The 16,977-nt window shown below is 46.4% G+C and overlaps 1 protein-coding gene across 1 annotated transcript in view; it reads left to right on the top strand.

The window, feature by feature from the left end:
• The window catches only part of LAMA1 (laminin subunit alpha 1), a 165,711-nt gene extending 150,437 nt beyond the window's left edge, over positions 1-15,274 (top strand). Inside the window, exons 54-63 of the mRNA XM_034642580.1 lie at positions 1,718-1,881; positions 2,603-2,788; positions 4,405-4,540; positions 5,649-5,761; positions 8,870-9,059; positions 9,598-9,756; positions 10,295-10,448; positions 11,712-11,845; positions 14,193-14,415; positions 14,953-15,274. Of these exons, the coding sequence (XP_034498471.1) occupies positions 1,718-1,881; positions 2,603-2,788; positions 4,405-4,540; positions 5,649-5,761; positions 8,870-9,059; positions 9,598-9,756; positions 10,295-10,448; positions 11,712-11,845; positions 14,193-14,415; positions 14,953-15,113 (1,620 nt within the window). The 3' untranslated portion in view covers positions 15,114-15,274. The remainder of the gene's footprint in view (positions 1-1,717; positions 1,882-2,602; positions 2,789-4,404; positions 4,541-5,648; positions 5,762-8,869; positions 9,060-9,597; positions 9,757-10,294; positions 10,449-11,711; positions 11,846-14,192; positions 14,416-14,952) is intronic.
• Positions 15,275-16,977: the final 1,703 nt, after the last annotated feature.

Genomic DNA, 16,977 nt, shown 5'->3' on the forward strand with positions numbered 1-16,977 from the left:
AACTCATCCAGATAGCACCAATTGAGCTTTTTTCCCACGTTACAGTTGTTACTCTTTATTCTCAGGCTACGACAGTAAATCCTTAAGTCCTGTAGTGTTTTGGTATACTGCTCCATGAAGCACAGCTCTCCTTATCTACAAGCAGGACGGAAAGAGAAATGTGGCCTGTGATAAACACGGTGGACCAGCCATAGGAGAGAGAAAAGTCGACGGTTTTCCGTATTTATATTCCATTTTAAGAGCATAGATGACATTTACCCTTTCCTTTGCTTATGCGTACATAGCTCATGTAATCCGAGGAGGCTTTACAGAATGCTGATTTATTGTGTTGCTGAAGCAGAGGTCACGCAACTGCAGCTCAGCCCCTGCCGTCCTCCAGCGCGCACGACGCTTTACAGACGCGCTCGACAACATTCTGCTGAGGAGACGGGTTCAGAGAACTTTGTTAACCTGCCCAGGGTCACACAGCCGATATAGGCCAGACCCAGGACTGGAACACCGGTCTCCAGACCCCTCGTGTCTCCCAAGCCACTTGGTGGAGGTCTAACAATGGCACAGTGGTGTATGGACTCCACCCATCTTTTCCCTTTTTTCTAGTTGAGATGAAATTCATGTAACATAAAAGTAACCATTTCAAAATGAACAATTTAGTAGCATTTAGTGCTTTCACAATGTTGTGAGGCCACCTCTTCTGTCTAGTTCCAAAACATTTTTATCACCCAAAACAGAAGCCTATGCCATGAAGCGGTCCCTCCCCATGCCTGGTGACAACCGGTCTTCCTTCTGTATCTATGAGTGAATCCCCCTGTTCTCTAGACGGCACAGAAACGGGCTCACACAGCATGTGATCTTCCGTGTCTTCCACTTAGTGCGTTTGGAGCCTCAGCCACACTGGCAGGTGTCAGCACTTCATTCCTATGGCTGAAGTCATACCCCGCTGTGTGTACGTCACATAACTTGCTCACCGATGGCCATCTGGAGCTGTAGCTATGCTTCGGCCGTTATGAATGCCGCTGCTGTGGACGTTCACGTACAAGTATCGTTTGAGTACCTGGAGTTCTTTCGGGTATAGATACCTAGGAGTGGAATCGCTAGGTCACATGATAATTCTGTGGTTCACTTTTTGAAGAACTGACAGACTTTTCCTCCACTATTCTTAATAGGAGCATTTGCTAATCAAAGTTTGCCGCTCTGTCAGCAACATGGTACGCTGTCACCCAAGGCTCACAAAGATATTGTGAAACGCTCATATTCCAGTCCTGCTGCTGGAGCTGTTTTCAATGTGGCAAAATAGTTCTCAGAGCTTTAATAATTTCCAAACTCTTCAACCTTTTAATCCCACTTTTAGAAACATTTAAAACAATTTCACAGGCAAAAAGTGTTATGTATTATAACAAAAAATTGGAAAATAAATTTTTAATAACAAATTGATCAATACTTAATGTATCTATTTGTTGGCACATAGCATGGCAAAAAAAGTATGAAGGCTATGGAGAAATGAAATCTTTGATATGGTTAGTGTTATGAGCATAATGCCGAATATAAGTTATATAAGCAGAGATAAAGAAGTCATATACAAAATATAAAAGAGTTGTGTTAGATGGAGATGGTGATATTCTTAATAAATTACTTACTTGTTAATATTCCCACATTATCCTCATAAAATAGTAATTTAAAAAATCACATAGTAATGTTTTTTCTACCTGAAATCTCTTAGCAACCTTCCCAGCCCTTCTTTTCCATCATGCTGATTGAAGGCCACATTGAAGTGCATGTTAACTCTGGGGATGGAACAAGCCTGAGAAGAGCTCTCCTGCGTGCTCCCAAGGGCACATATGGCGACGGACAAGAGCATTCCATTTCCTTGATAAGGACCGGGAGGTATCTGTGTGCAAGGGCATGGTGACCTCACCAACGGGAGCCTTGTTAGGACACTCTTTGCAGTGAAGTGATTGGATGACTAGTATGAAGGCATGAGCATTCAGAGATTTTATAGCTCCAAAATAATTCCGGAACCTTGCTAGAATACCTCCCTGGAAATTAATTTCATCTACTTTGAAATAAGATATTTGTGGAATTTTCAAAATTGAAAACCTTAACCCTGCTCTTTTCTGGGACCCAGTATACATTGTCTTAGATCAGATTAATTTTGTGGAAAATAGTACCATGGTGTTAGTAAATAACATATTAATACTAAATAGCAAACGGAAAAATAGTATAGTAACATAAGAAACAGTAAAATACAAATAATAAAATAGTAAATAGTGGTATATCAACTTACCTATGTATTTCCTCCAAAACTGTAGACTGAATATTTTAAAAGCATGCTGGACATTTCATCACAGATAAAGTAAAAGAACAATAACTTCCAAAAGGCAATTGAACTGAACAGTATTTAATAACACCCATTCATTTGGGGAGAATGTTCAATTGTAAGTTTGCATTTTCAAGATTCACCTTTTTATTCACATAGTGTCATGTTAAAATTTATCTTTCAGTATGAACTTTTCTCATTCAGTATGAACTTGTGGAATTATGTATTAAAACAGGCAGTTATGTTTCATTATATTTAAAAGCTTTTCTTTTTCTTTTGACCTTTTAGAGTTATCACTGTCCAAATGGATGAGATGAATCCTGTAGAAATGAAGTTGGGCCCCTCAGCAGAAAGCAGGGCAATAAACGTATCCAAGCTGTACTTAGGGGGGATTCCAGATGGGGAGGGGACATCCGTGCTCAAGATGAGAAGCTCGTTCCATGGCTGTATCAAAAACCTGATCTTTAACATGGAGTAAGTGTAACTGTGCTCTCGACATGTGTTTGCACTTCCTAGAAATATTTTATTGCTGACTACTGATGCTCGTCTGCTATCTGATTTTGCTTTTGAGATTGCCTAAAATCCTACGTTTCTGAATAACAAGTGAACACCATTGTTCTATCACAACAGTCACCGAAATGGATTTTATTGGATTAGAATGAGGGGTAGATCTGGTAATCCTAGAATTAAAAAAAAAACAAACCATTGAACATTAGTTCCATAGGACTATCAATAAACATCAGAGGTCAAATACACTTTTTTTTTTTTTTTTTTTAAAGATTTTTATTTATTTATTTAACAGAGGATAGAGACAGTCAGCGAGAGAGGGAACACAAGCAGGGGGAGTGGGAGAGGAAGAAGCAGGCCCATAGCGGAGGAGCCTGATGTGGGGCTCGATCCCATAACTCCGGGATCACGCCCTGAGCTGAAGGCAGACGCTTAACCGCTGTGCCACCCAGGCGCCCCTCAAATACACTTTTGACATGCATTCCAGGGAATACAGAGGTTTTGTGATGCAAGTTTCTTGCTGTCTTGAGCTCACTGCTTTAAGGAACCTTTACAGCTGGGCTCCTTGCAGCTTCAGATTATTAATGGCTCCTCCTGAAACAATGACTATCTAATTAAGAACTGTTAGTCTGTTTCTTTTGTGGAGCTCGTGGTGAGGAAGAGAACTGACATGTGCCCATGGACAGTTATTTCTTCCTCACTCACCCTGTGCCTAGGTAAGAGTGCTGGTGGGACAAAGGCTATGCTATGACCTGGAAGTGGGGGGTGCGGAACCAGAGTCTGCCGGGGAGAAACTGACCATGCGCTGAGCATCAGGAGACCCCTCCTAGCTGGGCTGCTGATTTTGCCTCGAGACCTTGAACAAGGACTTGGAAGTTTGATGGTCACGGTGTCCTTGAAATTTGAAAGAATAAAACATTGCATTGAATTTCAGCACAATTCTAACGTCAGAGCCTTGGTTTACTTATTTGTACAGTTGATTTATTTATTCACCCAGTTCTCTGTTTATAAATACACTAACTGATTCGGCATTTTCTTCCTCCTGAAAGCCATGAGGCTGGGGATTCCATAGGGCAGAAACGTTTCTGTTCTGTTCACAACCATGTCCTCAGAAAGTGCTAAGGGGGTAGATGCAGACGGGGCGTGTTGCAAGGGCTGCAGAGTAAAGGGAATTAGGACAAGTGTACTTCATGACTTCCTGGCAGATGTAAACCTGTGAGAAAGTAAGAAATCAGTGTTTAACTGAGGCCAGTGTGCACTACTGTGAGAGCCAGAGCCAGAGCCTTTCCCTACGCCCAGCCCAGGCTGCAGGAGGAGCTGACGGCATTTGAGCCAGCTCTTGCAGGATGGTGGCCAGGTGGACAACATGGGAGGGGCTGGAGTGGGGTGGGCCAAAGAATCAAACGAGAGGATACAGAAGATAGGATATACAGACTTCTAGTCGCTGTGGAAGATGGTCAGTTTGGTTACCCTAAGAGTAATAGATTAATGGTTTTTCATGGATTTTAGTGTTCAATAATCAAATGACTTCGGTTCACGTGTTGACTTGTAGTATCTTAATTTTGTAAACACTTTGTATCTAGACATTTGGATTTCACGAGCGCGGCTGGCAACGAACAGGTGGACTTGGACACCTGCTTGCTTTCGGAAAGGCCACAGCTGGCTCTTCATGGAGAGGACAGTGAGCTCCCGCCGGAGTCCCAGCCTTTACCAAGTCTCGTAAGAGGGGCTTTCCTTACTTTTTGTTTAAATTCAATTAGCCAACATATAGTACATCATTAGTTTCAGATGTAGTGTTCAACAATTTATCAGTTGCATATGACACTCAGTACTCATCACATCAGATGCCCTCAATGCCCATCCCCCATCTAGCCCATCCCCCACAAACCTCCCCTCCAGCAACCCTCAGTTTGTTCTCTATCATTAAGAGTCTCTTATGATTTTTCTCCCTTCCCATATGTTCATGTTTTGTTTAATTCCACATAAGTGAAATCATATAGTATTTGTCTTTTTCTGACTTACTTCACTTAGCCTCGCTCTGTAGCTCCACACGTCATTGCCAATGGTAAGATTTCATTCTTTTTGACAGCTGAGTAATGTTCCATTGTGTATGCATTGACCAAATATTTTTAATGGCAGTTAATCATTCTCTTTTCATTCTCTTTTCCCTTTTCTGATTTGTCCATTTCCTTGTTTAAAAGCACGCACTCTAATTATGTAGATGGTGGTGCAGTCACGCAAAGAGCAGTACCTTCCAAGCAGAGCCAATCGTTGAGTTCAAGCCAGCTCTCTTGGTAGCATCCACCCTTCCTCCCCCCACCCAAGCCAGAAACATGAGTCTGTGGCCTCACGTGGTTCGGACTCACTGTGTGGAGGGTGCTGTCAGCACGCAGGTTCCCGAGCAGACCCCCTCCCACACTGACTCCTCTGCGCTGTACCTTGCTACCACCGTGGGGCAATTAGAGACGTCCCCCTCAGAGATGCGGCAGGGCCAGGGGCCTGTGGCCACTGCCAGTTTCCTGGTGCACGTGCCGTAGCTGCTCCTGCAGCCGCCGATACCCTCCGGCCCTTCCCCTGATGAAAATGCGTGGGAATTTTAAGCAAACTTGAGTGGGACTGAGGAGAAAGACAGAAGCTCTAATTGCCTTCTCAGAGATAAAGAGATAGCAAGTAAATTGTTTAAAGCAAAGACTAAGTCTGTGCCCACACGTAGCTGTTGGTGTTCTGATCCAATTGCTTCAGAGATGTTTTCTTCGTGGAAAACCTCGTACGTGTTTGTGGCCGCCGTGGCTCTGTGTGGCTGAGAGTCCGTCTGCATCTCTTACAGGAGCAGTGTGCTGTGGACAGAGCCCCAGAGTATATCCCCCATGCTCACCAGTTTGGCCTCACGCAAAGCAGCCATTTCGTGTTGCCTTTCAATCAGCTGGCTGTCAGAAAGAGGTGGGTATTGTTGCAAAGTCTTCCTCAGGCGTCTCATGGACAAAGGAACCGGGAGGGATTCAGCAGTGAGAAGGCAGAGAACAGGAATGCAGCCTTTGTGCACAGCAGAGGCTTAAATGTGGTTCAGTCGGGTTCCTGTGGTTTGTCCTTACCCCTTCTTGGTGAAAGCCAGTTGCTGCCTCTCTGTAGGAATGTAGGAAAACACACAGGTAGGTATCTCTCTAAATCACTCTTGTTCTGGAATCTCAAGTCCTCTGGATCTATCATCATCCGGACTTTCAACCCCACTCCATTGTAAGCACTTACTAATCTGATCAAACTGTCCCCCCCAGACTCTCTCACTGTGCCCCTCAAGCTCCCTGGTGCCACACCCACACCAGTCTGCCCGGTCCTTCTCGCCCTCACACCTGCTTGGCCCCACAGACCCTTCCTAGGCTAAGTCAGCTCACATCCCACAGAGAAGGCCTGGGACCGGCCAAGGTTCCTCCAGATTCCACATTCCTCCTCTTCTCCAAACCCTTCAGACTGCACCCGTTGTTACCGCCCCCTATGATCACTGCCCCCATCACACTGGCTTTAGACCTTGACTCAGTGTCTTTGTTCCACAGCTCGGGCCATCATTCTCAATGAATTCAGCCGCCCCACATCTGACCTTCCAAGTCCTCTGGCGGCTATCTGTCAGAGGGCTTTTCCTCAGCCATCCTCTCCCCATGGTCCCACCCGGGCCTACTTCGTAAATATCCATCCCACCTCCCAGATCTCTGTTAGAAGCATCCTATTAATCGACGCCCTCCTCCTCACTTCTGTTGTGACTTCCCATCCCAGCAGCTTCTCGACTGTATGAAGACCTCAAAGCCCTCATGCTTTCTCACCACTCCCAGCACAGTTTATCCCCAACCCAGATGGGCCCAGAGTCATTACAACAGGTGTTCGTTTGTAAACTGGGCCTGGGTGGAACTCCTGCTTGGCTACTCTGTGCCAGAACCCAAACTGCTGGCCAAGGCTATAGAAGTATCTCTTTCCTCCCTGGTTGGAAGTGAAGCCAGCGATTTCAGACGGAACCTCCGGAGTACACGGGCAGCCGATACAGTTCTCTAATATGTTCATGCTGCTTTACCTCTCATAGTTCCTCCTATGTCAGGACTGTACATTTCCACAGCCTCTCTCCATGCCGCAGCCGATAACTGCCTCAGTGAACAAGGGAACTCCCTCATCTGTCCACTACCAATAAGAGCACCCCTGCCTTTGTCCCCACCCTTGTACCTCTTCCCCCACTACCACAGAGGAGGGGTGCTATTCCCCCTCTCGCTTGCCCTCTGGGGCCCATCCACTCTCTCAGAGCCGTTGCCCTCGTCAGCATCAGTGTTACCAAGAGGAGCAAACACTGGTGCCACAGACTGCCTCAGGATCGAGTACATATACCCCAACTCAGTCCTCAAAATTAGACTGTGAGGAAGGTGTGCTCTTTATTTGACAGATGACAAAACGGAGGTACAGGGGAGTTAAGTCACCTGCTGAGGGCACACAGCAGAACTAGGATTCAAACCCAGGCACTGTGTTTATGCTGGTGACCATTCCCTCTCTGGTAGTTCCTACCTTAAAAAAACTCCAAGCAACTCCACATCCCCTCTACCCCCACAGTATCCTGGCTGTATTTCAAGACTTCTCGAAAGAGTTGCTTTAAAAAAAAAAAAAAAAAGCTGCCTCCTGTGGCAGTCTGCCTTTTCCCCTCTCATTTCCTCTCTACCCACCCAGTCAGCCTCCCCTCACTTCTCGGTTGCTCTTGCCACAGTTATCCCAGACCTGCTGTGCCCACATCCCACAAGGCTTTCCTTGCTGGGCCCTCAGCACTATCCATGCACTTGGCTGTCTTAACCCCACACGCTCCTGATTTCCTACTCTCCCTGCCCATCCCTGCTCAGTCTCCTTTGCGGGCTCCTCTTCCATCAGAGAAGGCCCAGGGCCTCTTCTGTGTATTCTCCCAGGCGAACTTCCATATTTCAGTGGCTTTAAAATACCCTCTATTTGCACCAGCACCCACCTGCCTAGCCCGGGCCTCTACTTAGGACTCTGGAGGTGTATACCTGGCTGGCCCCTCCACACTTTCATGCGGATTGGGACGGGCTTCTCCACACCAACATACCCAAAGAGAATTCAGTCTTCCCCCAAACCCACTGTCCCCATCTTTGCCATTTCTGTAGACATCAGCACCATTGCCCTGAGTGGCTAGGGCCCTAACCTAGAGATGGTTACTTTTGTTCCCTCCCTCTCCAAATTCAGCCCATCTGCAAGTCCTATTGCTTCTTCCTCTGGAACATTTCATGAATTAGTTCATCCCCTCGACATCCCCCATAAGCCCTGGTCGAAGCCACCACGACCTGGCCTCTGTGGACTGTGGCAACAGCAGCCCGCCTAAAGCCTGCTGACACCCTGGCCTCATCGATGGCTTCTTCACATCACAGGTTCCTTTGAAGATGTAATTCAAGCCATGCCCACCTCCCTCAGTACCGGCTCCCCGCTGCACTTCAGATCTAAATACTGCCTCCCGGAGCCCCTCGCCCACGAGGGCAGAGCCACGCTCTCCCATCCCCGCCCCTGAGCGCTCTGGTGAGGCCGTGCTTGCTTCTGTGGGAGGCCGCCCAGCCAAATCAGGCCACTGCTTTCACAGACTCTGTGCTGTCTGAAAACAAACTGCAGGTGTCTCCTGCTGGGCTTTGTGGGGCTTGCTCCTGTCATTCAGAGCTCAGCGGAAATACCATCTTTTCCGAGCTGCCTGCCTGACTACTTAATGGAACCAGCCACCAGTTCGCCTCTCATGACCCAACTTCCTCTGACAGATTCCAAGTATTAGTTTTGTGGGAGAAAGGACATTCCTCTTTGTTCACTGCTTCAGCCTCGGCATCTAGAACGGTTCCTGGCACATATACATAAGGGGTAATCATTAATTGGATGGACAGACGAATGGATGAACGAATAATGAATGACTCTCTGCCGAGATGTTCAATATAAAGGTTGAAACAATTATTGGGTTCTCTCTCTGAAGCTATTTTTTAAAGTAAAAGTAAAAGTTTATTCCTTTCTGAGGGCTGAGCTCTTGTTTTCTTCTAGGCTCTCAGTTCAGCTAAGGATCCGAACATTTGCCTCCAGCGGTCTGATTTACCACATGGCTCATCAGAACCAGGTTGATTACGCCACGCTCCAGCTGCATGGGGGCCGCCTTCACTTCCTGTTCGATCTCGGGAAAGGCAGAACAAAGGTCACCCACCCTGCACTGATCAGTGACGGCAGGTGGCACACGGTACGCTCTCGGGAAGCTTGCGATCGCTCACGCTAAGTTTTAGTCCATCCGGTTCACTGTCGTGAGATGATCTAGCTTGCTTTGTGTTGAGTAGCTCCCCTATAGAACATAAGCTCCTTGCAGGCTGGGACCTTTGCGACGTCCTGAAGTATCACCAGGGCTACGCTCCGTGCCTGATGCCTAACAGGCACTCGGCAGACACTGGGGAGTGAGTGAAAGGTACCAAAAATGTTCTCGACTTGATGAGAAGTAAATCAAGCCCACCTGTGGCGTGAATGAGCCAACCCCTAGACCGTGGCATCTGCTTTCTTGTAACTAAGACTCAAGAGTACTTGCTGTCCTAAGGTGCGCTTTACCTGTGCCTGCCCCAGTCTCCTGCCAGGCTCCGGCTTCTCAGCACCGACTGTGTAAAAATCAGAGCCGTCCTTCAGGATCTCATTCAGGTTATTTACAGCTATAATGAACGGATGTTGCAAACAAACATCTGTCAGTGTTTTCCCAGATTCCTTAAAAACTGGATATTCTCATTTTGTTCTAGGTCAAGACAGAGCACTTTAAAAGAAAGGGCTTCATGACGGTTGATGGCCAGGAATCCCCCACGGTGACCACTGTGGGAGATGGTACCATGTTGGATGTGGAAGGAAAGCTGTACCTGGGAGGCCTTCCCTCTGAGTACAGGGCCAGGAACATTGGAAATGTAAGCAGCATTTTCTGTACGGAGCCCATTTCACCTTTATTGTGGCTGTGCTTTTGTCTTTTTATCTTTGGTAAGGGAAAATGTTTGTTAAATTATCTTGTTTGAGCCTGGGGCTGGGCTGCCTGATAGAAACCTTTTAAACTTTGTCCCCAGATTGTGTGTTTGGGCTTCCCCTGGAAGCCCTTGAAGCTCAGCCAGCCCTTCCTGCCTGTTAGTTAATGAACATTTCCCTTTCCACAGCCATTTAGCCCTGGTACAATTCGGGAAAACCAGTGGATTTATATTTGCGGATTAGAAAACCCAGCATTCTTGATTGTCATACTACTTAATCCAAATCAGAAAACACCCTTACTGCATTATTAGCCAAGATGCTTCTAGTGAGCAGCTTTCTGTCAGTTGGATATTTATGTAAACTATTGTGGAAATTTGATTTTAAAAACCAAAACTAATATTTTAATGTTTTGTTGATGTATAGGAAAAACTGACCCTGGCCCTTCTTGTTATACTTAGACATCTATTGTCCTGTCATTTGGTTTAGATTACCCACAGTGTCCCCGCCTGCATTGGGGAGGTGACAGTGAATGGCAAACAGCTGGACGAGGACAACCCAGTGTCTGCATCTGCAGTAACCAGGTGCTATGCAGTGGCCCAGGAAGGAACTTTCTTTGATGGAAGTGGATATGCAGCTCTCGGTATGTATTATCAACACGAAAGAACTCTGGGCTTAGCCTGCACTTGGCTATGGATCCAAGAATGAAATACTAGGACAGGACTCCTGGCCAAGGCTGCAGCAAGAGCACTATTAGTTAAGCGTTCCGGTTTATCCGAATTTCTCAACTTCTAATATAAAAGCTTTCTCCCTCGCCGCTCTCCAGATGGCCTGACACAGGCTTGCTCCCAGCAGCAGGGACGCACCTCCCGGCAGAGGGCACACATGCGGTGCTGGTTTCATCTGTGCTTCCCCTATCCCTAAATGTATGTAAGGCGTATTGCAACTGCCAAATAACAGACTTTGACCAAAATGAGCATAAAATATCTAGACCAGCCAGCCAAATACAAGTCAGGTTTGATGAAGAAACTGACCCCCCATTGAGACTGTTGAAAATATTGACCATAAGTAGAGGAAATTTAAATGTCTAAAATGCCTTAGAATGTAAATTCCTTAAGGCTTAGAACTAGCCCTTGTAATGTATGTGGCATTCCCTCTCCATTTAAGGTCCTCGATTTGCTGTTAACCTCCTATGTGCCCTCGGGACCTTGCTCCACTCGCCCTCTGTTCTGTTTTCTACTGCAGGGAACCACATTTCTCTGGCTTACAGGGAGGCCATGGCGGAAGATTAGGGGCAGGCGGGCAGAGGGCAACAGCTAGCACACATCTCTCACTCGGTGTTTTCCAGCTCTGATAACCCCACCTGCTCCCAATTCCCCTTTAACCCTGGACTGAACGATTGCCGCTGCATACCCTTAGTTTGTTTTTTCAGCTTTCCCATCACCTAAATAAAATATCCATTTCATTAAATTCCCACTTTAAAAAAACCTAGTTGGATGCTCATCTGCTCAGTAAGTGACGACATGCCCAGTACTGGGAGAACAGAGTGCGCTATTCCTGGCCAGATGACGATGGGATTATATAGATCAAATCCTTCTGGCTTTTTCCCTCTGTGGCTCTAGATTAGAGGATGGGTCGTCCTCAACTCCGGTCTGGCTTAGCCCTGAGGATGGTGATGCCTTCTTTAACAGCCTCACTTCGTCTTACAGATGAGGAAGCCGAGGCTCTGAGGGTGGAAGTGACTTGCTGGTGAGGATGGAGCTGGATCCAGAGAAGGAGCTAGAGCCAGGCCTCCTGAGCCAGGAGCCCAAATGCTCAGCCAGCCAGCCAGCCCCTGACCTCTTTGACCCTGAGCCTTCTTGGGCCAGGCTCATCCTTAACTGGGGGTTATGTTTGTATTTTTCAGTCAAGGAAGGCTACAAAGTCCACTCAGATGTAAACATCACCCTGGAATTCCGTACCACCACTGAGAACGGAGTCCTCCTGGGGATCAGCAGCGCCAAAGTAGATGCCATTGGATTGGAGATCGTAAATGGCAAGGTAGGTGCTTGATCTCGATGGGCTTCCTGCTTTCCCCAATGTCCGAAACAGGGCAACTGAGAAACAGTAGAAATAACCAGATCCAGATTTCCAGTGATCCATTTCAACGGAGTGGAGAAAAGGTTCAACTAATCCTAAGGAGATTACAAATGACAAACAAAAATTGAAATTGAAAGCAACATTACAACTATAATACACCATCTGAAAGTTGCCAACCTGATAACCTTGCTCTTACCCTCCCTAATATTTGTTAACTTGTTATTTGGAAATAATTATAGATTGAGAGCAAGTTACAGTAACACGTACAGGGAGGCCCTCTTGCACCCTCCGCCCAGGCTCCTCCAGCACTAGCTGCTTGCGTAACTCTTATGCAACATCACATCCGTGAAGCCAACATTGGCACAATCCAGACTTTTTTGTTATACTAGTTGCATGTGTACGTGTGTGTGTGTAGTGCTAGACAATGTCATCACGTGTATCTTGTTTAGCTTTATGTATCCACCCTCACAAGTAAGACACTTAACTGTACCATCACCGCATGCTCCGTGGAGCCACCCCTTCATATCCACACCAACTCGCTCCCTAACCCTGGGCAGCCACGAATCTGTTCTGCAGTTCTGTTATTTCATGACTGTTCTATAAACCATACGATGCAGTCTATATCCTCTTGAAATTGGCTTTTTACACACAGCCGCATTTCCTGGTAGTTGATCTGGGTTGTTGGATCAACAGTTCATTTCTTTTTATTGCAGAGTATTCTATGTGAAGGATATACCATCATCTAATTTTTTTAATGCAAAAAACAAATTTTTTCTGTAACTATTTTGCTCTTTGCAGCCTCTAGTCCTTCTAAAGTTAACAATTAGCAGTACCTTAGTCTCTTTCTCTTGAAAACTGCTTCCAGAGTTTCTCCTGGTTCTCATGCTCCTTCCTCACCCCGCTGGGGCCATCCGGGTGCAGGCAAGATGTGAAGGAAGACAGTCTTCCTTGTCCTTTTTCTTTTCTGCAAGCTCTCTCCTGACAGGAGTCAAGGTATGGCTTGAGTCTCCTCCGTCTTTTGGGCACTAGGCCAGCTATCCCCGGCAAGTTGTAATGAATGGTCTGAGGTCCAGCGTCACCAGTGTGTGGGGACTGATCCTGGAGATTTGGCCATCATCCCTTGCAGATCAGGCTCCCACCGGTCAGGGGCACTGTTACCTCTTCCTCTTCGGCCATCTTCTTCGTCCCCCCGAGGGTCATATGAGAACTGGGGAGTTTCTGCTAGCCCACTCCTAGGCCATGGGGGTGGAAGAGGTCTCTCAAGTCCTCTCTCTACCTAACTGCACTTTGCACCATTTCTCTTGCACTGTGGTCAACTTGTGTTGCTCTGGGACTAAAATGCTTGAATCTTCTTAAGCTACTGCCTCCTGCAAGGAGGAACAAGTCTTTGTGATCTAGATTTTTCCCAATCTCATTTGCTTGTTTCTAGTAACTCTGCTTATTCCCCGCTGGGTTTCTGGCTCCTAGGACATGACACCTAGAATGGGGATGAGGAGGATATAAGGAAATACCTTCCCCTTCACCTCTTCGCCCCCTTACTTCATCCTCACGTCTGCACCAAGCTGCCTCTACGTCATACTGCTTGCCTCTCTACGCTGTGGCCTACAGCCAAATTCTTCCTCATCTGTACTTCAAAAGAATTTTGAAAAAATGTGACATCTGAAAAATATTATCAGAAGTGTAATAGTTCCCAAAAAAGTAATTTCTGATGTATATTTTACCTCTATTATTAGCTTATTTTTCCTTTAAAACTTTGCTTAGCTGTTGCCCAAGGGCTTATAACCTACATCTATAATTTGTTACAGTCTACCTCACAATACACTGGGCCACCTCGCGTACAGCGTAGGACCCTTACAACAGGACACTCGCACGTCTTCCTGCCACCTTTTGTTGCAGGTCGTAGATTTTCTATGTTAGCCCCTGCTGTGGTACAGCATCTACGGCCTGTCGGAAGATAGCGAGTAAATGTCCCTTCACAGGTCTAGCCATCTGCTCGAACTACCCCTCAGTCAGCCCGTCAGCTTCTGCTATCCTGAAAATGAGCCACTGATTTGAGGACGTAATGCAAAAACAGTGGCTCAGGCTTATTCCCATAGAGGTGGTCATTGGTCCTTTCTGTAATTTGGGGAGTAATAAAATCTGAATCCTTTAAGAGGCTATTTTTCAAAATCACTGTTTTTCATAGTTTGCCTTCCTTTTTAGCAGAATTTTGGGATTTTATCCACTTCAAGAACATTATATAAATGGATTATGTTCCTTAAATATGGAAGAATTCACCAAGGTATTTGCCTGTGTCTTGCTGGTTTAGATCTTGTTTCATGTTAACAATGGTGCCGGTAGGATAACAGCCACATACAAGCCCAAAGCCTCCACTACTCTCTGCGATGGAAAATGGCACACACTTCAAGCTCAGAAAAGCAAACACCGCTTGGTTCTGACTGTTGATGGGAATGCAGTTCGTGCTGAGAGTCCACACACCCAGTCCACCTCAGCAGACACCAGCAATCCTATTTATGTCGGCGGCTATCCTGGTACGTATGGATGTCTGCTTGGCCTGATCACTTTTAAGCGGCATTGTCACTAAAGGAAGTCTTAGTTCAGGTAGATAGAGAATAGAGATTAAGAAAAATACATGGTTTGGATGACACATTCAAATACCTAGGAAGTCTTAGAAAAATTAATCTACATGTGTAAATTCACCCTTAGGTAAGACTCTGAGAATATTGGATGCCATATAAAGTAAGCTTGATGATTTTACCAAGGTGACTCATCTTTGGTGACCCCCAGAGAAGGAAATAATTTTAGGGGACAAACATGATCTTAACTTCTCACACTGATTCTGGATTTGAATTATGCATTTCAAATGTTCCAAATAATTATTACAAATAATAAAGAAGTTGTGACTCAGTTAAGGCACAGTTTTCATTGCCTTATCACTGAAGTAACATATATGGGAGAACATTATTCTAATTTTGATAGAGAAACCACTTGATGTTATTTTTGTTCCTACTGTGCTATCCATTTCATTTAACAAAATTAAACAAGACTTCTGCTTTCTTCTTTAACAGCTGACGTAAAGCAAAACTGCCTGAGCAGCCAGACCTCCTTCCGGGGGTGTTTGAGAAAACTCACTCTGATTAAGGGCCCACAGATACAATCCTATGACTTCAGCAGAGCTTTTGACCTACAGGGAGTTTTCCCTCATTCCTGTCCTGGGTCTGAACCCTGAACTTCAGAGAAACTCCCCAGTTGGGAATCATTGCTTATATTGTGAGAATTGTTTTTATGCATTAAAATCTCTTCAGTTCCAATTTCATTTTCCACTCAGGTTAAGTGTTTCCAGAAAAAAAATTTGTGTTTATATTAAACTAAAACAATGTATACAACAAATACCTCTATTAAATAGTTTAAAATGTAAGTTGAATTCATTGGCTTTCTTTTTCTTCATAAACATAGAACATTCTGTGGATTACTTGACAATTTTTCTTGTTTTGCATTTGAGTTTCATAAAAATATTAAGTCTGGTCCAGGATGGCATTGTAGGAAGACCCTGAACTCACCTCTTCCATGGACACACCAAATCTATACCTATTTATGGAGCAATTCCTCCTGAAGAACTGAGGGCTGACAGACTGGCTTCTGTACAACAGAGCACATAAAAATGGTAAGAGAGATGGAGACATGGGAATGAAAGGAAGCGCCACCCCTGTGAAACGCATTGGGGAAGGCCAGCACTGAGGGGCCAGGAACAGATTTGTCTGCCCTATGGCATAGAAAAAAGCTGTGGTTTAAAAGAGCAACTAGTATATAAAAGATCCAGCCTTAGAATTCCACCAAATGGGAGAGTTGCTGGAACTCTCTGGGTCGGAGGGGCTGGCAAGTGCCATGGTTTACACTCCCCCGAACACCTTGATAGCACAGACAGAAGCAGGGTCGAGGTGTCATAGTTGACCTGCCACCTCAGCCCTGGGTGTCCTGGAGCACAGAAAAAAAGGCAAGGTAGGAAAGAGCCAACCCTGAAACTCCAGCAAACAATGAGGGAGTGGCAGCATCGCTCTCCAGGTTGGAGGGGATGGTGAGCACCATGGTTTATGTTCCCCATTTACCTTAATAGTGTAGATGGGAGAAAGGTCCAGGCACCATCGCTGGCCTAGTGCCTCACTGAGCTCTGCGCCACCAGCCCGCACCACCCCAGCCTTCCCACCAAGGTGGCCCCATCAGAGCGCACACTGGAACCCCCCTGGTCAGTGTCACTATAGCTTCAGCCATCCCACCAAGGTGACCCAGGCACAAAGCACCCCAGAACATGCCATGTCCACACCCCTTCAGCTCCAGACTGCTTGCTAGAGCACCCTGGGCCCTCTTGGCTCATGTCACTTTAGCTCCAGCCAAGGCACCCAATGTGCAGAGTGACCAGGAATCCCCAGCCCATGCCTACCTCGGTTCTGGCCATAGCACCAGTGCAGCCCCTGCGCAGAGTGGCTCAGGATACCCTGACTTGTGCCAGACTCGACTCTAACTGCCCGCTAGATCACTCCCTGTGCTGAGCATGCTGGGACACCCAGACTTGCACCCACTTTGACTTTAGCTGTTCTCCAAGAACAGAGAGCCCTGTCCTTGGAGGACAGAGAGCCCTGGAACTGCCTGAACCAATACCCACAACAGCTACAGCTCTCCTGCTAAGGTACCCCACGCACGGAGCACCCCAGATCCCCCTGGCCTGCATCTCCCTCAGCTATAGCCTCCCCACCAGACTGCACACTGCATGGACAGCCCTGAACCCCCCAGCCCACGTCCACTTCAGCTGTCCTGTCAGGATACCCTCTACCTGGGGCACTCTGGGACAGCTGAGTCCGTGCCCGTACCAGCTCTGGCCATCACACCAGGGCAACCCTAGCCCAGAGTGTCACAGGATCCCTCGCCCATTCCAGACACAGCTCCAGTCTGCCAAAGTCACCGGGCACATGCAGTCTACACAGGAGATGACCATACATAAGACCATTCTTTCAAGTTTAGAATTGCTATTCCACCTAATTCAGAGGATCAAACACAGAAGAAAGCAGAAAACTTATTTATAGACACAATAGCTACTG

This window comes from Ailuropoda melanoleuca, chromosome 14, assembly GCF_002007445.2.
Source record: "Ailuropoda melanoleuca isolate Jingjing chromosome 14, ASM200744v2, whole genome shotgun sequence".
Taxonomy (NCBI): domain Eukaryota; kingdom Metazoa; phylum Chordata; class Mammalia; order Carnivora; family Ursidae; genus Ailuropoda; species Ailuropoda melanoleuca.